Source organism: Drosophila subpulchrella, chromosome 3L, assembly GCF_014743375.2.
Source record: "Drosophila subpulchrella strain 33 F10 #4 breed RU33 chromosome 3L, RU_Dsub_v1.1 Primary Assembly, whole genome shotgun sequence".
Lineage (NCBI taxonomy): Eukaryota > Metazoa > Arthropoda > Insecta > Diptera > Drosophilidae > Drosophila > Drosophila subpulchrella.
This window is the reverse complement of record NC_050612.1, coordinates 27,620,602-27,644,075: the sequence shown is the minus strand read 5'-3', so window position 1 is coordinate 27,644,075 and position 23,474 is coordinate 27,620,602. Positions and strand designations below refer to the sequence as shown.

The following is a 23,474-nucleotide window of genomic DNA, read 5'->3' as shown; positions in this document are numbered from 1 at the left end:
AAAACTCCGTTTTGTTTACTGTTTTTAAGTGTTTTTTATTTTAACTACGTAATTACAACTCTATAATACAAATTTATTGTTAAAACTTGAAAATGTACAATTTTCTCTGTGCCTGTTTGTATTATTATTCAGATAGGGGGCGAATATGAGATGAGGAGCTGGGGCAAAAGCAGCAGAAAGCTTTGTGTGTTGTAGGGAAAACTGTTTCGCTTGATTTTAGACAAAATTTCGATAGTGACTTGTTAGGCCGATTTCTGGTTGGTGTTGGTCTCTTATGATTATCACAGTTTGCTATACGGAAGTTTCGGGCATCTTCCATATAAACCTTTTTGTTACGAGTCATACGGAAATGCGAAAGTTAGTTTTGGGCCTGGCAGAAAGTAGTTCTGGTTTTTGGGTTCGTCGTTCTCATCTTTGTTGGGGGTGCGAATTGGTAACTAAGACATAAAAACTACTTACAGCACTAGCTAGACCTATATTTAGTGTACAAAAAAATGTAGCCGAAATTTAGCAAGTATTCGAGTATTTTTCGTAGTTAGTTTTTGGGGGGAAAGGGGACGGCGGCAGCAAAAGAGTTTCGTGGCAGTTTCGCATTACAACTAAATCTAGGGCATCGATTTCATAATATTAACAAATCCATCCTAGAGATGGAGCTCTTAGGCGGGCGCCTCCGTGGGCGTGTGGCATCCCTCGACGTTTTCGGGCCAATCGCAGACGTTCTCCTGGGGATTGAAGACCAGGTTGGCGGGACAGGGCATGTGGTGCTTCCTCTCGCCCTCGCACATGTAGTAGTGGGTGCAGTCGGCCCAATCCTTGTGGTAGCTGATGTGCCCATCCTCTTCGGCGCAGGTCACGTCATGAGCTGGGTTGGTTGGGATTTCGGGTGTTACTATATGATTACTTGGTTAGTCCTAGCTGGCCACTTACGATCTTTGGTGGTGTAGGCTCCTCGTGGGCCGTGGGACTCATAGGGTCCATCGTATTCCAGCTCCACCTTGTAGTCCTTCAGCTCGTCGCTCAGGGCGGTCAGCAGCGGGTACTTGCCACTGCCGCAGCGTCCGGAGAAGTCGTCCATGTCAATGGACCACACCATGATGCCTCCGAATCCCTGCTCCTTCAGCCACTCGGTCTGAAAATAAGGAAAAAGAAGGGAAAATTATAACAAAATTTAAAATGTCCATAAGATTACGAAGAAGTATAGGTACTGTTTCTTATATTATTATAGTATTAATTCTATCTTTATTGATTCATCCACTTTTTGAGGGTTTAAACTAAAACCTCCCAACTCACCTTGGTCTTGAGAGAACGCTCATCGTCAAAGCCCACCCACTGGTTGCCGCGGTAGGCGAAGGGCACCTGCTGCTCCGAGTCCCAGACGAGGGTGGTGTTGTCTGCCGCCAGGAAGGAGCAGACCTCGTAGTAGCTGAGGAATCCCGCCTCGTTGGTGAACTTGCCCGCCTTGCCACCGCCGGACGAGGGGGATCCAATATCGAATTGGGTGTCGTTGACCAGCTCGAAACTTCGTCCATAGGTGGGCATGCCGATGAGCAGCTTCTCCTTGGGAGCGCCCTGCTTCACCCACTCCCTGGCACTGTAGTCAACGGTCAGTTTCTTTTGGTAGCCAGTGGCCGATTCCAGGGCAAACAGAGGTGAGTTGTGGCCCACTGTGCGTTCCCACTGTCCATGGAAGTCGTAGGTCATTACGTTGATGAAGTCCAGGTACTTGGAGATCTCAGGCACATCATAGCCAGCGGCAATGGCCTCAAAGGAGGCGGGCACGGCGGCGGTGAGCAGGAGGCGTGGCAGTCCAGAGGACTTGGCCTCACCCTCGAAAGCCACTCGAAGTTCCTTCAGCAAACTGACATAGGCCACTCGATCCTCGGCACCACGGGGATACTCCCAATCGACATCCAATCCATTGAACTTATAGTCGCGCAGGAAATCGATGGCCTCGTAGACAAACTGGTTCATACGGAACACATTCGAGGTGAGCTCTTTGAAGGGCGTGGAACCAAAGGCCCAGCCGCCGATGGCCAGAAGGATCTGCAAATCGGGATTAGCATCTCGCAGGGCAATCACACTCTCATAGTTCTCCGGATCATCATCGGTGGCCTCGGTCAGCTTGTAGTCCTGCAGGGTGGCAAAGGCATAAACGATGTGGGTGCACAGCTTGGGATCAATGTTCTCCGGCTGGAATTTGCCGGCTCCAGGTCGCTTGGCCGACCAGCTGGTCAGGTAACAGAACACCTGGGCGGGACGAGCTGGAAGGATTGAAGGAAAATCACTTAGATATGGATTTGGGAGCTTAGAACTTCTGGAAAACTCACTGTTTGTATCGACAGCATGTTGTCCAGACTTGATGCGCTGCTTCTTTTGCGCCTGTGGCTTGCGCACCTTGTTGAGAACCTCATCCACAGAGATCTTGATAGGTTCGGGTTTCTGTAATTTAAATAAAGAAATTAAGTCTTTAATTTCCCTATAAAACAAGGAGCAAACAAACCTCTTCGACATCCTCGAAAGTAGCAGCAATGGCGGTCCAGTTGACATCCTTGGCCTCCTTGCCTCGCGAGATGCCCAAGAGCTCCTCCCGCATGGCTCCAATCAGGGGATACTTAACATTTCCACCACACACCTCTCCCTTGAAGTCATCCATGTCGATGGTCCAGACCATGGCGCCTCCAAAGCCATTCGACTTGATCCAGTGCATCTTGTTCCTGATGGCGCGCTCATCATCGAATCCCACCCACTGATCTCCATCGACCAGATAGGGAACCTTCATCTCCTCATCCCACACATAGACGGCGCCATTCAGCAGCATTTCGCAGATCTCGTAGTAGGCCAGGAAACCACTCTCCTTGGTGTAGACACCTTCGCGTCCGCCTCCCGAGGCGGGGGCATTGGGACCATGCTTATCCGCATTGGCCAGGGTAAAGGATCTGCCGTAGGTGGGCATTCCAATGATCAGCTTCTCCTTGGGAGCACCCATCTTAACCCACAGACTGGCGGCATTGTCCACGGACAACTGTTTGCGCCACTCGGAATCGGTGGACGGGGCATACAGTGGGGCATTGTGTCCCGTCTCACGCTCCCACTTTCCATGGAAATCGTAGGCCATCAGGTTGATGAAATCCAGATAACTGGCAATGGCGGGGACATCGTATCCACCACGAATATTATCGGGACCCACGGGCACGGCGGCGGAGAGCAGGAGACGGGGCTTCTTAAGTTCCTGGGCCTCAGCCTCGAAGGCCTCGCGCAGTTCCTTCAGCAGCAGGACGAAGTTCTTCTTGTCATCGGTTCCCTTGGGGTATTCCCAATCCATATCGAGACCATCGAAGCCGCGCTTGCGCAGGAAGGGAATGGCCGAGTAGACAAAGGTCTGGCGGGTGTATCGCGTGGCTGACATGTCCTTGAACTTCTGGGTGCCAAAGGACCAGCCTCCAAGAGCAAGAAGGATCTAAAAGAATTAGGGAAAACATTAAGTAAATCACAGTATTCGAGTGTTGCAATATAACCCACCTTCAGTTTGGGATTGGCCTTCTTCAGACCCATCATGCGGTCGTACAGTCCAGGCACATTGTCCTTGGTCTCATCGTTGGACTCATAGGAGCTTAGCTTGTTCTTCTTCAGCCAGCCGAAGGCGAAGATAATGTGGGTGCAGAGATCGGCTGGAATATCCTCAGGAACGAACTTGCCAATCTTGACGCGATACTGCGACCAGTTGGTGTAGTAGCACACGATCTTCGGAGTGCCATCGTCCACCTTGGTCTTCTTGCCCTTCAGCGAGGATCCGCTGGCCACCAGGGCAGTTGCTCCAACAGCCGCCGCTGCTCCTCCAGCTGCAGCTGCTCCCAGTTTCGCCTTGGAACGGAGACGGGTTCGGCGCACACTGGTGGTGGTGGCGGAGGTGATCTGGTCAATACGCTTCTCCGCCTCCGGAGCCTCGGTGGACTTCTTGGACTCCACCAGGTTGCTCCTCGACGAGCTGACCGATGTTGTGGGACGTCTCAGGCGCCGACGTGTCTTGGCTAGAATTTAAGAAATACCAAATATTAAATATGATTGGTTTAATGGGATTATATAGAGTGCCTTTTGATTTACCAACTACTTTAAAACTGTAGTTATATGTATAAATGGGACTCATATCATGTAAGTATAATAGTTCTAGTAAGTAATAATATCTCTGACTAGAAATAAGAAATTCTAAATAAGAATCTTGTTTGATGAAGTAAAAAATAAGGTTTATTTAAAAAGGTAATCAAATATGCCCAAATGTTTTAAAGTTTTACTCTTCAGTATTTAATTTACCTTAAATGAATGAAAAGCGACGTCAATATACATCTGCTTAAACTGAAACCTTTCCCATCTCAAAGTTATTTACTGTTCAGCAGCCTCCCATCTGACTGAGAGTTTCGCCCACATTTGACCCACAAAGTGATCAACTTGACCTTGCCCAGATTCCACAATCCGCAGTGGAAGCGGCGGCTTCACTGTACAGGTACAGGTAGCTGGCACCTGTCACACGACTGAACTCCCCATCAGCCGTCAGTGTGGCAATGTTAATGACGGGTTGCCGCAATCTCGATCTCAATCGCGATCGTAATGGCAATTGCGATGGATTGTCAACCACTTGCGATCGACGAGTGCCGATAATTTCAAATTAATGTATCTTCAGCTTGAATTCATCGACAGTCGTGACGTTGGGATTTACTAAGCTCTGTCTTAATAATAAAGATATCGAACGTAGATTACTCTTGGGTCTTTGCAAATAAACATACATTTATAATTATTAATGGAACGGCTAAATTGAGTCGCTGGCCCCCCACACCGGTTTCGTTTGTATTTCTCAGCTTAATTTCGCTAAATGAAGTGGAATTGCTGCAGCAGAAATAACAATGCGAAATTATTGCTAAACCTGTTTAAATATTTCATTTAATGGCCGTATCTTTTACATTTTTCCACTGCGCAAGCCCACACAAAACACAATACACCTCATTTTGAGTATGGTTGAAAAAGGAGGCGGGTGATTGTGGGAGTGGGCGGGGTCCGCCTGTGGATAATATTAGCTGTCGAACGTCTAGTTGCCGTTTGGCTGCTCCAACATCATCTGGGGATATAGCTCAGTGGTAGAGCATTCGACTGCAGATCGAGAGGTCCCCGGTTCAAACCCGGGTGTCCCCTTGGTAAACTTTTTTGCCGCACATCTGGTCTATATATTTTTTTATTTTCCTGGCTCTATACTCGTGTCTCTTACATAATAATCTTTTTGCTTTTCCGCTAAGAACAAACTTAAAATAATTAATTAATACATAACAAATTTTCACTCTCAAGGAAATTAATTTAAGGTTTCAGCCAATGTTTTCTAAGGGATTTACTCGATTGTTAAAATTTGCTGTTAATTATTCGTGGAAGAATTAGATAGTATGCTCTTGCTTAAAGGTGTATTAATTGTCCTTACGTAAGTTGTCTAATTAAAACAAAATTATAAAGCTAACAGAGCTAGTATATATTTTACTGTTCTTCAAACATGTTCGCTTGCAACCGCAACTGTAACATTTGTGCTCAAGTGTCGCTTTAGCCACTCGCTGCCAACATGGGGATATAGCTCAGTGGTAGAGCATTCGACTGCAGATCGAGAGGTCCCCGGTTCAAACCCGGGTGTCCCCTTGTTTTTTGCTTAATTTTCTTTTTTTTTCAATTGACTTTTTAGTTTTTCTGTATCCAAGAAGTTTTCAAAAATGATCTGGCGCATAAAAATCGTTATTTTTAATCCTGCCAGATTTAAAAATATGAATGATACTTTCGAAACGTGTTCTTGACATTAGTCCCCCGATCGTCACAGCCCGGCTAGCTCAGTCGGTAGAGCATGAGACTCTTAATCTCAGGGTCGTGGGTTCGAGCCCCACGTTGGGCGACATTTTTTTTCACGTTTTAAATTATGTTTTTTCTTTGCAATCTGAATGTTAAACTGGTGTTAAATTAAACGGTACAAGTCAGATGAACAAAAAAACACTGTTCTTTTAACCACGAAAAGCAAGGAGGTTTGATATGCGATCTCGTCAATTTGCCCATCCAATGCTAACATGGTAAAAGTAGTTAATGTTAAAACTTTAAGCTTTAAACATATTTTAATTTAAAAATAATAATTAGAAGGAACAGGAAATACCAAAAGAAGATTTCGCCCAACGTGGGGCTCGAACCCACGACCCTGAGATTAAGAGTCTCATGCTCTACCGACTGAGCTAGCCGGGCTGTGTGAAAGTGATCGACAAAATTGGCGACAGGATGTTTAGAACCTTTTTGATATCGATCGTATACGGATGGTACAATTCGTACAAATTCTATAGAGTTCATATGTTTACATATTCCCGATCAGGATCAATAGTTGGGTAGAAATGTCCGTCTGTCCATATGAACGCTCAGATCTCGGGCAATATAAGAGTTAGTTTTGTTCAGCCGAACACGAATAATAAAATTCTTCGACGTTCAAAATTTGGGGCTAGAAATCAAATGAGGATTGATACGCATATATTTGCTCAATACCTATCAATGAACAGAGTTACGGGTATGACTATAGCGTTCCTCCTTGATAAAAATAATTTTTAAGTAAATTTAAAAATTGTTGTGAAAATGTAATAATAAATATTCCTTTTGTTTATTTCGTAAAATTGAAATATATTTATGTACAGGTACCTTTAACCTTAAAATTGCTTAAGCTGACAAGTTTTCTTCAATTTATTATTTTTTACTAATTAGCCTTTTAAGCAAGTTGTCTGAAGTGCAACATATTGACTTCTGTTTTGTCAAAACCATTAATTTTCTTTAATTAACTCTCTTAATTAGGTTTTGATGTTGTCTTGATGGGATTGGCTACCACGCCCTTCTGCCTTTCTATTAATTAACTTGTAGGGTTAAGCAACAAGCAATTGTTGAACTGGTTGCTGGGTGATAGTGATGCAGATAAAGGCAATCACAGAAAAATGGAAACAACAAAGGCGAAGGAAACAACTATTGTTTATCAATTTCCGCCCAAAATCGGAAAACTAAAAATAGTCACAGACCGCCCCGCCCACACAACAAGATTGAGGAGTAAACGTTTTGATTTCTTGGGTAAATTCTAGCTCTTTACATAAGTGGGGATATAGCTCAGTGGTAGAGCATTCGACTGCAGATCGAGAGGTCCCCGGTTCAAACCCGGGTGTCCCCTTGTTTTTTGCCATTTTCTTCTTTCTTTCTCCAATTACTTGTATTTTCTTTAACTTTATTTTTACTTACTCTGTGCACTGTCTGTGGAGGGCGAGAGCAAGACAATCAGCAGGCATATCACAAATGCGATTCGCAGCAACCGCGGTGGAAACTGTGGAGGAGAAACAGAAACAAGGGTCAATTAATCACGGGCTTATGCTTTGATGTACGATTAATAATCTGTGATTTATGTGGGGGGCACGTCGACTTTCGGCAAATTACGTGGCACTTGTTGCCTCCCCAATTGGGCCAGAAAAAAATGAAGGTCTCCAGGTGACAGACAGAGGTCACTCGGACTCGGATCGAATAGCCCTTTGGCGCCCACACGAGTCGCAAGCGGACGAACACGTCTTGACATTGACCCACTTCCACGATCGGCCGACCTGCTTTGGTTCAAAATAAAAATATAAACAATGGGCCCAAAGTTTTTGACTCAATTGCCCGGCCAACTAATTAACAATTAACCCGCTGCTCATAATTATTCACAACGACTGTCACAACCGTCCATTGTTCGGATGAGACAGTTTGTCTCATAAAACTGTTAAAACTCGTCTGACATCTTCGCCTGCACTTCGCAGACTTATTAGCCGTTTTGAAGAGTCACTCGACTTTGAAAGTAAGTCCGACCTCCAGCCGATGCCATTCCCCATTCACAAGGGCCAGCCGAAGTGATGGGAAAAAGGTGAATTCAGGTGGGGCACTTCACTTTCTGGGACACCTGATTAAACTTTATATTGCAATTTAGTTGAGATATGTTTCTGTGACAGCCCTGATAAAGTAGAGACAAAATATTTTGAATAATGGGAGGACAAAGCAGGGTTTAGTCATCATATGGGGCTTTTACATATTTTGTATATGAGTAAAAATGTATAAAGCTAAGAAAATAACAAAAAGAATTAAAGCTAAGGCATAATCTTCATGTACTTATGTCAGGAGAGAATTATTTCCAAGAATAAGCAATACAGCTTTAAGAAAATCAATAGTATAATGCTACAGAAATAATAAATACAATTAGAGTTAAGTCAGAAAAACTCGATGTACCTTATGTCAGGAATGAATTATTTCCTAGAACAAGCTATACAGCTTTAAGAAAAATAGGTAATTTAATAAGAATTCAAATAGAAACCTGCTTTAATCACTTGTCGTTTTATAGGTAATACGAAAACCCTATCCGAAATATAAGGTTATATATTAATTTGAATATTTAGCAAAACAAGCTTTGATCTTAACCGACCATTGACAAAACTATGAACCTTTCACCTTGCCCAAGTTGTTTGCAAATATATTGGACTCTACCTGTGGGTAAACACACTCAAATCTTTTCCATTTACGAAAATCGGTTGCCTGTTTAGCCATTCAGGTGGTATCTCCATTAAGAACACCTTACACAACGTCGGGTTATGCAAATCGCCCCTGGGCCACAAACAGTTAGCCGTAATGGAACTGGAGAACTGTAGAAATGGAGAAATGGCCCAAATTGGCACAATCGTGAGTCGATTGCTAACGGTTGGGGCTTACAGTTAGAAAGCTTTGGGTATTCTCCGGAGAAATGCTCAAGGTCGTGCCACTAACTTGGCTAATTTATGAACGTCCCCCGCCATTAGTCCGCCCATTAATCTCCTTAGAACGGAGATCTCTCTGATCTGAGATGGGACGCAGTCGATCCGAAGCCGTAAAAGTGAAACTGGTTTGGGCTTATTTTCGGCTATTTATTTAAATGTTTTAGCCGTCCGCAAACGGTGCATAAATTATTTGGTCTCAAAGCAGCAAAAGGTTCCTTATCGCGTGTGGCCAGTTAGCCAGTTAGTCAGTAATTCAGCCATAGCCATAAAGCCGAACTGGTCTGGACCAACTGGTTTGCTCTCGCTTTGGATCTGGGCATCTTTGGCTCGGGAACTCACAATCTCGGAGTCTCTGAAACTGGGCGCGGAAATAAACGGAATGACCGTAAAGAGAAACCGGGCCTCTCAAATGCCTTTCATTTTCCTTGTGCGAAAGCGAAAATCACCAGAACCGAAAGTCTCTTTAGCTGCCCAACAAATGTGTGCACTTATATGGCGTTCAAATTTAGCAAATCATCTTTCAATTGCATTCTTGCGTAAAATGTGTTGTACATATTTTGCTGACATGTCCATTTTGGGGCGATTGTCCAAGTCGCATTGCAATGTTTTCTACAAATGTCCATTGTGTTTGTGTTTGGCTGTGTGGCGGTATCATTAGCTGGTGTCCATGTTGACTAACGGCTCGCTGGAGCAAAGCCAAGTCGCTGGAACTCGACACACTGATCGAAACTGAGTGCTTTTAGCCGCATAATGAGCAGCCTCAATTTCCAGATCAAATTTACTTTGAATAACACAGAAATTTCCAGAGATTCGATGGTCAGTCGGCTTGAAAATGGCCTGGAAAATTCCTCAGCATTGAGGCTTTTCTAGAAGTCTCGAGCTATAACACGTTTCTTGATAATTGATAGAAATAATTAAGTTTCTGAATTCTAGGTGTTTCGATTTGTCTTTGAAGAGATTGTATGTTATTCTAGCAGTTGGTTTGTATTTAAATACCTTCTAGATACTTGGTGATTTAAAATTCATTTAAAAAATTTTAAAATAAAGCATGAAATCAATTTTTCCGTGTAACTGGGGATTGCTTTTCTTTCTTGGCTTTAAAGAGCCGCCAAGTCTTTGGTTTCAGTTTGGGCCGTGAGTGCGTTTGTTGCTGTTTGTTGGCCTGAAAGCCGCGCCAAAGTCTGCGCCTGTGGTTACGACAGCACCAAATAAAAGTCAATAAATAATAGAAAGAGAGAGGGGTGGACCGGTGGATGGGGGGATGGGGGTGGCCACAGGTAAAGACAAGCCAACTGCATTCCAGTAGCATGATTGGATTTGTTCAATTGTCTTGCGCAAAAACAGAAACAGCAAGTCCAAACGGAAAAGCAGAGAAAATTGCATTTGACTTAATGGCTTTCGATACGAGGCTTTAAACACCCAGGGGTGTTAAGTTTAATCGAATTAAACGTTTTCTATTTAATGAAAAATCTAACATTACACATTACTTAAAAAACAATAAAGGATTTAACAAAGCTTTATTCTTTTAAGACATATTGTGAACATTCCCCCATTAGTTCCTTTAAAAATGGTATTTTATTCTTAATTATGAATTTGATATTCACAATTTAAATACAAAATGTTTTGTAAATTAAAAACAGCTCGTTTCCCCTTTGAAAAAGGCTTAAATATATTTTTTTAAGACAAGAATATGTCATTTCTCATTCAAATTCAATCTACTTATAGTAAGTTTTTAAACAAACTATCGATTCCAAACCTTCAATTACTTCCAGGGTATCTAAAAATATGATCCGCTTGGCGATTGTGGATTTCACTCGCACGAAAGCTGGAAAGCGCAGAAATCGCAATTCATTTGCTTACATTTTGTGGCTTTTGTTGCCGTTTGCCGAATGCTCGTGGCAGCTCAATAATTTCAACGGGCGAGACAAATTGCGCAAATACTGCATTAATCATGCGCCACGGAGGCTGCAACATCTGCCGCGTTCGTCGCTTAAGTCTTTCGTTTGGGGCCATCGGAATGGAAATGGAAATGAAAATGGAAATGGCAATGCAGTTGCCGCTCGTTTGAAGTGCGATTTATTTAAATGCGGTCTCGGCTTTCGACCATTTACCACTTTAGCGGCTGTCGAATCGATGTTGTCTGGCCGTTTGTTTGCGGCTCTGTCGCGCCTGCTATATTTAATTAAATGTTGAACGCCTTTTTGCTTGACCGAAATTAAGCTCAAGGTGAGGCGCAACGCAGCGCGGCCAAAGCAGCGAAAATAACATCGAAATAAAATAAAAGTACAGTGAAAATTGAAGAAAACCAGCGACACGCGTCACTTGGATGTGTGGGTATTGCTGTGCACATACGAGTATATATTTTTTTTGGGGCGCTTTAAGCCATAAGTCATAACTTGGCTTGGGCAATATTTTGGCTTTGATTTTGCGGCTAACTATTTTGTTTCGCTCTCGAACCAGTTGCATACGTCACACAATTAAGCCAAGTCGTGAGCACCTGTCCTGACCAGACGACCTTGCGCAATCTGGCCAAAAAGCTGGGCAAACGAGTCCAGAGCGGCAAACGGGGTCTGGAACTGGAGATCAAGAGAGCCTGAGTCAGCTTGCTGCAGTACTTGGACTTAAGCCGAAACTGGTTCACGGATCGATTAGAATAATGGCTGAGCTTTGGCAATTAGTTGGGCCCGGCCAGGGCGGCAAAATGCGACTCCAATTACCACTTCTGGGTGCGGTGCCTCGCCAGTCTTCTGGCCTGCCGGTTCTCCTGGTCGGGCAATTACTTCCTGTTGCAGCATAACCCTGAACCGGCCATTGACGCCCCAGGAAAACGAGTTGGGCCAGCAGACTCCAACGGCTTTATGATATGTGTGCTAAGACTTACAGACGTTTCTAGGGCTTCTTACACTGAAAAAATGGCAGGGAATGTTCTTGATACCCGATCGAGGAATATTAGGGATTAATTAAAGGTGTTGTGCAAATTTGGCACTGGATAACTAAACAAAGTGGCAACCATGATTTTAATTTCATAGCTTCTTTTTATTCGTAAACCAAAATTGGATGTACAATAAATTAAAGGAATTTACAAACTGTTCTTAAATATTTTGTAAGTTCCTTTAATTTATTATACATCCAATTTTAGCTAACTACTATTTCATAGTTAACCATGGATAGCTTTCAGTAGAAAATTTGTATTTGGTGTCTATCTCGAATTAGAGATTTTATTTTTTGGTTATTACTAGAACCATAATAGCTTCGAAGATTAATTTTCTATATAGACTGGGATTTTGTAAAAATCAATTATCATATCATATCATCTTGAGTGAATTTTTGTAGACTTTAAGAAAGGATTTTATGGTGTGGCAAATTCCTGTGGCACTCCTGCCCATAAAGTGTTGCCTATTCCTGCTTCAGATCAATCCAGCCTTTAAAGAGCTTCATCTTTTAATGGATTGAGCAACATGTCTGGGTTTTTTGACGCACCCACTGAGTTATGGAACTGCATTTTGGTTTTGGTTGGCTTTTAATGTCCCAAACGTGAGGTCCATAAAATGCCAGCCAGCTGTTGATGCCTTGGCTGCTGAGTCACTATCAGTAACTGAAAAAAGCTGGAAAAAAACCACATACAAGTGGCAACAGAGCGAACGAGAACAGATAGCCATTATTCTTGCGGCTGCAATGCCAGATTTCAACAGTTGAGTGCGCACCACTTCCGTTCCAGTGCCGCCAGATCAAGCATTTCCTACACGCCGCGATCTTGTTCATAATGTCAATAAAATTTATGTCCGTTTGTTTGTTTGTCTTGCTTTTGGCTCACTTTTTTTTTTTTCTTTTTTGTCTGGCCTCGCCAAGAATTTGCCATTTGTCAGTGTCGCATTTGAGCCAGCTTCTTGGTCTTTTTGTCAGCCCTCTGGATTTTGTGATATATTTTTCGGTCGGCTTACGCTGGCGAAACCCAAGCTAACGGCCTGGAAAATGCTCGACTGTGTGTCTCTCGAAATGGTGGGTAAAATTCACATTTTCACTTGCACTTTCTGGGGGAGTGTTTTTCAGTTTTTCAGTTTTTCAGTTTTTCATTTTTTTGCAGCCAACCCAGCGGCAATAAGGAACTGACTGTGCGGACATTATGTCATCGCCATCAGCAAGTGCAACATGAGGAGAAGCGCCAGCAGCCGCCTCCTTACGTAAGCCCATATGCGCTTTTATTAATAAACAAAGCGTCTCAACAGCCAACAACAACCAGAAATCATAGGGAAACGAGAAGAGGCGGTGAAATTCGTATTATTATTAGCAAGTTAATGTGGGGTTTGCATCTCCGGCGGCCAGAAAGCCAACAAGCCAAAAAGCAGGTGGCATTGTGCTCAACTTTAACCTTTTCGGTTTTTAGAAACGGAGAGTCGCATCTCCGCAAACCCGTTTGGCTTATACAGTTTATAAACACATATTCAAATTAAAAGATGCCCGATTGCCTCGAGGCTGGGCCAGTTTGATGACGGCCCGTCCAATGTTTATGGCCTAGACCATAAAACGGTTTTAATTTAAGCCATTTTATTGGTCTCGTCTGGCCGGCTGACGGATTAATTTATTGCCAAATGGCAACAAGATGTCTTTTAATAATTGTCTTCGGCAGCGGAAGGGCCACAAATTACAATTTTCTCCCAATTAATTGCAATTATGAGCGGCCGGGGGTTCAGGTTGTGCAACCAATCGAATCGCACGGAGATCAGTCTATAGCCACCGATATGGATTTGACATTTCGCTTATGTCGCTGTCCGATTTCGCTGTGGATTTAGATACATAGATACTACGCCTTTTATATAATGACAGTGCCAGCGAACCAGTTTGCTTTGGCTTTTGGTTTTCGGTTTGTCACCTCGCCGTCTGACAAATGATTGATACACACGCGTGTGTATCGCGGATCCCTAAGCATATGGATGTGGATTTGGCCCGAGCATAATTAACATTTGTTTGTCCGCGACTGTCGGCTTGGCATTGGGTGCGGGGTAATTAAGATGGATCTCATACCGCGCCGTTGGCCATTTAACAAACAAAGCGCGGTGGCTTTTTGTCGCACTTCCTGTTAAGGCCCTAAAACCGAAACTTGCACTGGGCGCCAAGTTCGTTGCCACAGTCTTTTGATTTGTTGCCAGATCGCGCAGTGAAAAAAGGAGGTGATCATTTTCGACTAGTTGTTAATAGGAGTTAATAGTTTATAACATTTGGCAAGACCATAAAAATAAAACTTTTACGAGTACTGAGTGCCAAGTTCGTTGCCTCAGTCTTTTGATTTTCTAGTTGGCACCATTTAATATTGGAGATCGTTTTGGATCTAGCATAAAAATTATATAATTGGATTTTGTAACAATAAAGGTTCTAGTTATCATAAGTCATTAAAAAATGTACTTTCATTTGATTTATAATTTTATTTGGTTGTTCAAATCTAGTACTATTTTCTTTTAACACATTCACTTGATTTTTTCTGGTTTTTTAAAGAAAATATTATAAAATAAAATATAATATCATTTATTTTGTAATGGTTTTATACATTTTTTTCCCTGTGCAATGACTTGTTGAATTACTCTCACTCCCATCGCTATCAGCTGGTTGACTGTTTGTCTATCTGTCCGTCTGGCTGGCTGACTGACTGTCTCAACGAGGAGTTCAATAACCATTTGATGCGTTTCGATTTAAGCCAAACTGTGTACACAAATCAGCATAAAAGTGAACGAGGCTGCAAACTCGATTTGCGTCTTGTGAGCTGTGTTTTCCTCTCTATATGCATATAGTGAATAGTATTTTCCATTCGGCCCACACTCCCCCGATGCAAAACCAAAACCAAAACCAAAACCCAAACCCAGTTGCAGCTGCTTGTCAGGGCTAGGCAAGAAGCAAAAAGTGATTGCCAAGAATCGAGAACGCCGTGTTGCCAGGCACTTTTGGCCAAGCTAAAAGCTAAAGCCAAGTGCTTATTGGCCTGGCCTGCAATTATGCCCCAGCTACTTGATGCTGTTTTGAGCCATGAGTCGTGGCTGAGTTGTGAGTGCCTGGCATTTTGCTGCACATTATATTCACATTTCACAGAAATATCACAGATTGCTTCATACTAAACTTCAGTTTCATTGTCTGGCTTAACAATAAAACATTTGAATGTCTTTAAATTATGTATAGTTTAGCTTAAAGTGCTATAAAAATGATTTTATCGCTTCAAAAGTCACAGCTTCAGGGACGAGTAATAAAATGCCAGAACTTGGATGGAAAATTGTTCTATTAAAATAATTTATGAGATATAAATGATGTTTTGAAGTCATTTATATCTTATACATGGCTTCAATTCTTATAATTAAAAAAAAAACATTTATAGACAACAATTTAGTTATGGAAAGCACTTCATACATGAAACTCTATTCATTTTCCTTTTATCTTTCAATTATTTCCAGGAAAATGTATATTTTCGTTACCCAATTTGCCTACTTATATCTTCTTCTATTTGTACACGCTAATTGCGCGATCGGTTACAAAATCTGGCGAGGCAGGACCCTCGTAATCGCTGGCTGACATTCGCATTACGTATACGCCCAGTCGGACCGCATTAGCAACTTCCGTCACAATAATACAAAAAATAATACGACAAGAGCGTAGAGAAAAATGCGTTGCTTGTTTTCTGTAAGGGAGAAAGTCTGTCGCTCTGCAATTATACTGTCCGCCCCTCCCCCTTTTTGTATTTATTTTTCTTTTGGGGTTTTTCGAATGTAAACACGACGAGCTTGCCGTCGTCTTGCCATTTCAATGGTTTGTTTTGCAAACAAAATTCTCTGCAAGTGTTTTTTCATTCAATTGTCAGCGCCGGCAGAGGCATTTCAAACGAAAGTGAGAGTTTCAGCTACATTCACAGCTGCAGATACATGTCGAGATGTAGATACGACGGCAGCTAGCAGATACATTTCCAAAGTACTGCACATGTCAGTCACGGTTGTCAATAGCGCGTGTCAAGACGGTGGGCGTGGCAAAAAAAAGGGGCGGCTGTAAAGAGATTTATTAACCAACGCCAAAATGCCGCGAAAGTGCACAGGGGCAATGAAAACTTTGGCCCGACTGGCAATTAACATTTCTCATTTCTATTTCAAAGTGATTATGTTTTGACCTGCTCCACATTACATAAATATTTTGTTGATTATTATAAGGAGGGGTAGTTAATGTATATGGCTCTAAAAACTAGAAAATGAACGATATAAAAAAACTATGTTATGTCTAAACATACAACATTTGAAAAGCCTTTTTAAAATATTTTATTAAACTTATCCAAATCAGTTCTCAATAAGATATGAGGGTTTTTAACCTTTAAGGTTTTTTTCATTTTTCTTCAATAGGTTATTTTCCATTGGGAAACATTTATTAGCACATAAAGTCTACATTTTCAAAGTTAATAACTAATGCAAAAATCTGCGCCGGAGACAATGAAAACAATTAACATTTCTTATTGTTTTTCGTTTTCATTTTCGAAATGCCCAAATTTCGACCTGCTCCACATTATACGCTCGTTCACAGAGTTATAATGGAGTATATATCCCCCATCGAATGGGTTGCATTGTGCGGCTAGCGAAAGACCATAAAATAAAATGTTTAATTTATAAAGCAGGCAGAGTTCGCATTTGATTTGGACTCTTTGATTGCCTTTGCTTTTCCACTGTTTTCGAGAGACTCCAACTCCGTCGTTTCGACTTGGACTCCGGCTCGAACCTAATTTTTGCGGGTTTTTCATTTTCGAGACCAGTTTATTTTTGTATTTTTTTTTTTGCTTTGCCAACTATTTGCCAATCGACAACGGCGAGTTATAGGTATTTTTTTAACTCTTTTTCTTGCGCCGTTTGTCTTGTTGTTTTCCTTTGCAAATATTAATTGTTGTAAAACAAAACTAGTTATTGTTATTGCTATTGTTGTGCGCCTGTGCAACTTTTACTTGCTGCCTTTGCCGCTGATTTTGCTGCCAAATTGAGGCGTGCCGCCTGCTGCGGCCATAATGGAAATCTTTCGGCTAGCTGGCTTTTCGTTTTTCGCTTTTCGCCTCAAGCGGCCGAGGAAGTAAAAGCCGTTGCCAATTGGCCAATTGAAGACTGCGAGACTACGGGCATTTTCCCCCTTTTTTTGTAGATGGCCTGGTCTTTTGGCTATGAAAGCGAAACTGAAACCCCCTGCCAACCTCTGGCCCCCCTGCACATTCTCATTTTATATTATTCATTGTCTTTGACAAGTTCGCCTTCAACTTCGGTCGGTCAGTAGCGGTACAGAACCCGTTGTCGTTGTTGTGGCCTCTGTCATTCACGTTGCTGCCTTTTCTCACACTCAGCCATTCCGCGATAAAGTCTTACACAGGAAAAGAATTTTGAACATTTTTTCTATCTCTAAAAAAAATGTGGCCTTTATAGGCTTGATCAATATTGAATAGAATGCAGTACCAAACATTTAAACCAACCATACTTAAAGCAAATACTTATGAAATAAAATGTTTTGTTTTCCAATATTTTTAAATTTTTAATAGAAGTTTTTATAAAAATAAAATCCCAAATGGATGACTATTCAAAATAGTAACCACTTTTCTTATAAATAAGACCATTTATTAAAATGTATTCTATGATATACAAACAAATAAAATGATTCTATAGAATCTTTTTATCTATATCTATCTATCTATAGATAAATGTGTTTTTTACTGAATACCTAAAAAAAAGTTGTATGACAAATAGAAATGAGCATATTTGGAGTATTATTTTCATTAAGAGTATGCAAAATTGGTTCATTTATCCTTTATTTATTCTTTGTCTAAAAAAATATAACATGGTCTTTTATTTATCATTTATAATCAGACTGCCTAATTTCATTCGTTTTTAAAACGATTTCTATTTTTAAACACAATTTTTCTTTGAAAACTAATTTTTTATCTAGCTTGAAGTACTATTTTTTCCCGTGCAGTCTTGGTTTACGTTTACGTTCTCCAAGCTGCCATGGAGTTTCTGCTGCTTAACATTCATTTTTCCGTTGCGTCAACGGACTTTCAATATTCTTTGGCATGCTTTTTGTTCTGACAGGGGGGTTGTGCTGGGGTCCGTTGTGGATATGATAATTTCCATAGCCATAGCCATAGCTACATGCCTCTGACACACATTTGCACTCACCATTTTTAAAAAGCTCGACTCCGCGCCGCGTATCCACAAGCTACAAAATCGATTCTCCTTGGGCTGGCAGTGGGTATTAGATTGGATTGATCTGGTTCGATTCGATTGCTATTTGGGTGTGTGTTGGGAGGTTCGAGACACTGCAAATTGTCGTGGCTAACCGCACATATTCTGCCACTAGTCACTAGTCACTTTCAAAAATCCTGGCCCCCAATAAGGCGAAGTGGACCGCTTGTCGCTTCGAACTCGCACGTTGGACTGAAAAACTGAAACTGATTCGAGCGCTGCCGCCGCCAGCTGCCAAGACAAGGCGACGACAACAACGGCCAGGGCAGAGACGCCGACGTCGACACTCGGAGAAAATGTGGGTGATTTCGGAAAGCCAAAATAATGCTCTGCAAGGGATCTCTAAGAAAGTTTGGCTTAGCTTGGCTCCCTAGCAAATTAAATAAAACGATGGTGTATGTTTGAATCTTTGGTCTGAAAAGATTTGGAAAGAAATCTTGAAAAATATTTGGGTATTAAGAAAAACTATTTAAAAATATATATCAATATTAACGTAAAATTACAGAATAATCAAAGAAGCTCTTAATATGGTTACTTAATATCGCCTTACTTTGTAAGAAAAGGACTAATTTAAATATGTATGGATATAATATTGTGTTACTATTATTCAGTATTTTCTAAAAATGATCTAATATTTTAAAAATATGATATTCTATTACAATATTAAATATATTATAAATATGTTAAGATGGAAAATAGACCCATAGATTACTTTCATAAAGTAAATAAAATGAATTTATATTAGCACCTAGACAACTCAAATATTCAGATATTTCCTTTGAATATTATGATCTTTTTTGCCCTATGATAGGGTTTTTCTTTCCGTGCATTGAATGGAGCAGCGGAGAGTGGAGCTGAGCTTAGTTTGGCCCCCGGATTGAGCAGGGTTTTCGGTTTTGTTGCTTTGGTGTTTGGTGTTTTGTGTTTGACAACGGCTGAGCTTCAGTTTCAGGTCCGCCACGTACGAGCGCCATATACGAGCAGTCCAACAACAAAGCCAAGGCATCAAAGGCACCAACAGCAGCAGCAGCATAAAAACAGTTTTCGGTTTGCAGCCCGCGCTGTGAGCTGCATGGAAAATTAAATTTGCTGCGTTGCCTTTGGTCGGCTCTTTCGCTTAGCGGCTGTTAGTCGGCAACAGAGGGTTAACAGTGCTACCAATTGGACTAGACCACATTGAATATCGATGGCCATTCAATTCGTCGTTCAACCAAACCCCTTTCAACCGGTTTGATTGGCTGCCTTATAACGTCAGTGAATCAATCACAGATTTGGGCAATATCAGTTTTGTTGCTAATTTATTTTACAGCCGCCACATTTCTTATTCAATTTTACTGTAGACTAGCATAATTGAGTATTCAAAATATTAAACAGCTATTCCGAATATAGAAAATAAAAATTGTAATCGCAAAAATATGCAACATTCTTAAAAATGAATGTAACTATATTACTTATGGCTCATTAAAATCACATAATGAAACGTATTTGGAAAGCACTTTACGCTTTTTTTGTTAATTCTTAGAAAGTGCTCTCCATAAAAGTCGGATTTAAATGCATATTACAACTCTTCAATCTTCTGCTTATGGCTTATGTAACTTACCTGTCTTATTTTTATATATTTTAGGCTTATAACATAAATTATAAAGATGCCAAAGGAATAGGAAAGGAATTAAAATATAAACAAATGAGATCAAGTCTATATTAAACTTGATATCATTTGTTTAAAACTTTTAAGTCTTTATTTATTAAGTATATTTACAAGCATGCTTATGAGCGATGCATCGATCTTAAATAGGTTAAAACCGTTGATTCGATAACTAAGCCGGGTAAAACTAGGTAACTCCCCCACCCACTGGGTGGCCACCATATCTTATCGGATTGGGATTTGGTAAACAAACATGTTTGATTAGCATACACACAAACGGCCAAGAGCCGTCAGCCAAATGTCTCCGAACTGATCCTCATCCCCAAACCCAAAATCATTTCCATCTCCATCTATATTTCCATCTCCATCTCCATCTGCGACTGCGTTAAATGCAAATTCGAAATATGATTTACAAAATACGCCGCGCATAACACTTGGCTGACGTTTCACACGATAGAAAGCAGGAGGCAGCCGAGGTTAATTAGCATATGGGTTTTGTGTGAAGGGGTTTCATAAGCGAGCACCGACCACTTTTTAATTCCACTTCCAATTCCTGACCTGGCCAAAACACCCCTCCCCTCCCAATCAACAGACAATCGTCAACAAATAGCGCTCCAATGAAAACGAAAGTATAGACTGAAGTGGGGTTTTTTCCTATACCAGAGTTCTTGGCCCACAATCCTTGGGAATCTTAAGCTTAGCGGGAAGAAAAGAGCCTTCTCACGCTTTGCATGCCATAAATTTCACCGCCTTTCACTGTAAATCATTTGGCCAACTTAATTGCGTGCATTTTAATGCCCACCATTCCATTGCGTGCCATTTGCCATTTGATGTTTGCTGCAGCTTTTGCTTTTTGCAATTCTGTGTGCCAGTTTTCCCTGAAGAAAACTCTTCCATGCGATGCTCTGTTTCGCAAGCGGGCCAAGTTTCACATCGGATGCACAACAAAAATGAAAACAGAAATTCAGAAAACCAAAAACAGAAAACCGAAAGCCAGGAAGAAGTGATCTATCCGAAAGGCGATTACCCATTATCCATGCGGTTCAGGTGGGACCTTATCGACGAGTGCATTGGCTTGGCTTTCGAAATCGTTATACCAATTGAATATCAAATCGAACGACTTAACCTTCACTCCAGCAAGTTCGTGCCTTAAGTCTTTTGTTTTCGTACAAAAAACACAAACACACACTCACAGCGGTTCAAACTGAAAGTGAAATTTCTTTGTAGGTAATTTCGTTGGCTGCCTTTATGATTTTGGTAATTGTTGAAAAAGAAAGGCACTCACAATCGCATCACATCGCTGATAAGAAACGTGATTTAATTTTTAGCTACAAATTATGAAAAACATATGCCGTCCACAAGCGGCTTTTCACTTTTCAATGGCCTTGCCTGGGGGGCCTTGTCTTGTCTTGTATATGTTTATTTTTTTCTCGCCGATCAGATCGACTGGAATCGGACCATTGGACCATCGGGGCGCCCTGGTCATCTGGTCAACTCATTCAACTGCCACTGCGGAAGAACAAAAACTCGTCTGGGAGTTGGCGGCTCATTTTGCATTGTAATTTTCGACTGTGTTCTGCCCTTTCCAAGAAAAGGTTACTTCTGTTTTTAAGCCATGGTTGTATGGTATTCGGTTGATAAATTATATTAAAGTAAAAGGAGAGATTAAATGCCAGCAACTTTGGCTCACAACAAAGAGACATCCAAGTAAACAGCTTTTGATATTTTCAATATCAATAAAAAATGTATAAATATCTTTTTTTATAGGTTCAATATCAATAAAAACGGAATTTATGAGTTTGACGTATTTTTAAACCTTTTAAACGTAAGTCAAAAAAATATTAAACTGTTTTGAGGCTACTTAAATTTCTCCATATTTTTGGGAAGTGATTTCAAGGTGATTTATAAATGATTCGTTAGCCAAAGATTTAACTTAAAGCATTTCTAATCATTATCTCTCAATGGATTAGGACTATTAATAAACCAAAAACCAGGAATGTTGCAGAGATTTATAGATAATTTAAGATCAGTAAAATATGTTATGCAGTTTTTGCTACACACCTTAAACCAGATTAAAAATCTTTAACAACTTCTAGGAAATCCCATAAATTATTCCGATCGAAAAAGGGTGTTCCCGGAATATCTAGGTACTTAATCCATTTGGGTGTTGGATTCACCCAAAGGCCCAACCCCATTATATGTTTCAGATTTGTTAAAGGTGCAGAGCATCAGATGTTCAGTGCTCCAGATGGCACCTCGTTTTTCCCCATGCTCTTTGGCTTTTCCTTCCTGCCATTGTGGCCCAGACAATGATGGAGCTGCACTTGGATGTTGGAGGAGGAGCTCGAGGTGGAGCTGGAACTGGAGTGACGATAGCGATCTGCTTTCGCTGCCCCTTAATCAGCCAGTCATCGGCGAACGAGCAAGCTCACCCGGTAGTTGGGCTTATGTGCCTTTTGTTTGCTCAACTTTTGTTTTGGTGTTTATATATTTTTGGTTTTTTTTTTCAGTTGCCTACCCTCCACAAGATTGATGCGAGAACAAGGATTGTCGCTTAGGTCTTTTGTCGTCGGTGGCGGCGGTCGCTTTGGAACTCCACTGCCGGATGTGTTCTAATAAAGCCAAACGCGGACTCAAGGTCTCCAAAGTTGACCTCAGCACGCTTTTAATCGTAACAAAATATATTATCTCACAGATTCACACGGAATGGAGCGCTGATTTCTCGCTGATAGTTGAGCTGTGCCCTCGATCTTGGCCAGATTTCGGTTTAGTAGACATAGAAGCAGCTGGAACCCGTGCTCGAGCAGCTGGATGAGGAAGTGCTGGCCTCAGAAGTCGTGGTTTTCTTCTTGCTCATTCGAGTTTTCCATCTCTGCCAAATGGAGTTTAGTCCAAGGCGTTTCAAGATCCCTGGGAGAAGTTTAGAGCGACGCTTTTCCATCTCCGTTCTGGGGGTTTCAGGCGGGGTTGGGGACTCAGGCGGGGTCAGGGGTTCTATTGCAGGGGGTACAAAAATGGGTAATAAGGGGGAAGGAGACAATGCCAACGGCAGAGGCTTCTGTAAGTTCTCCAAGACCAGCTTCAGGTTCTCCCTGAGATCTTTGTACTGATCTGTCTGATCATCCTGATCCGAAGACCTCTGTAAGGTGGAATCAAAGGGATTCTTTTGGCTGGGTTGGCCTTCTGTTAATCGCAATTTTCTCTTTGGAACTGGGGACTTTGGAGCCTTTCGTCGTCGAAGGCGGGGCGGTGGCCTTGGAGCTGCAGGAGGTGGTGGAGCTGGACGTTTCACGGCTCCGGCCACTCGAATGTCCAGCACCAAACGCTCTGCACTGCTCGAAGCACTAGAATTTAGGCGCCATCTGAGAGGAAACCACTTAGAAAATCCCTAAAAATTCTACAATATCTCAAACTTACCCCACCAGAATCAAAATGGTATTATAAACCGGCAACGCCACCAATCCGAGTATTAAAATCTTTACCAGGGGACAAGAGGTTTGCTGGAGCTGCAATAGCCAGTTCATGGAACAGCAGCCAATGTTGTCCTCCATTATTCCTTGACTTTGGTTAACCACACTTAAGGTTGTCATCTCATCTGTCCAGGACCAAGAGTTGGGCAGGAAGTTAGCCATAAAGCAACCAAGCGACTCCCAGCACAGCAACTTCATTACTTATTTTGATTCCTATTACTTCGGTTGTAGCAATAGTGTAAGTTTTGAAAAATGTATAGAAAATAGTGACTTTGGATGCCAGGAAATGGTGTTCTATGTTCGATAGAGACATTACACA

General features: G+C 41.6%; 2 protein-coding genes and 5 non-coding genes across 7 annotated transcripts; 4 read left to right on the top strand and 3 right to left on the bottom strand.

The window, feature by feature from the left end:
• Positions 1-25: 25 nt before the first annotated feature.
• LOC119553602 (probable chitinase 10) lies at positions 26-18,235 on the bottom strand. Its single transcript, XM_037864060.1, has 8 exons — positions 17,975-18,235; positions 7,276-7,357; positions 3,520-4,028; positions 2,501-3,457; positions 2,328-2,439; positions 1,291-2,261; positions 928-1,129; positions 26-862 (listed from the first exon to the last, which is right to left on the bottom strand). Exons 1-8 carry the CDS (start codon positions 17,975-17,977, stop codon positions 657-659), a joined length of 3,042 nt encoding a protein of 1,013 aa, XP_037719988.1. The 5' UTR covers positions 17,978-18,235; the 3' UTR covers positions 26-656.
• Positions 5,110-5,181, top strand: Trnac-gca. The gene has a single exon. It is a non-coding gene; the product is annotated as a tRNA-Cys (tRNA).
• Trnac-gca lies at positions 5,596-5,667 on the top strand. The gene has a single exon. It is a non-coding gene; the product is annotated as a tRNA-Cys (tRNA).
• Trnak-cuu lies at positions 5,842-5,914 on the top strand. The gene has a single exon. It is a non-coding gene; the product is annotated as a tRNA-Lys (tRNA).
• On the bottom strand, positions 6,180-6,252 carry Trnak-cuu. The gene has a single exon. It is a non-coding gene; the product is annotated as a tRNA-Lys (tRNA).
• Trnac-gca lies at positions 7,136-7,207 on the top strand. The gene has a single exon. It is a non-coding gene; the product is annotated as a tRNA-Cys (tRNA).
• A 4,098-nt stretch (positions 18,236-22,333) lies between the features above and the next one.
• On the bottom strand, positions 22,334-23,428 carry LOC119553521. Its single transcript, XM_037863944.1, has 2 exons — positions 23,103-23,428; positions 22,334-23,047 (listed from the first exon to the last, which is right to left on the bottom strand). The coding sequence occupies exons 1-2, from the start codon at positions 23,351-23,353 to the stop codon at positions 22,453-22,455; spliced, it is 846 nt and encodes a 281-aa protein (XP_037719872.1). The 5' UTR covers positions 23,354-23,428; the 3' UTR covers positions 22,334-22,452.
• Between the last annotated feature and the right edge of the window lie 46 nt (positions 23,429-23,474).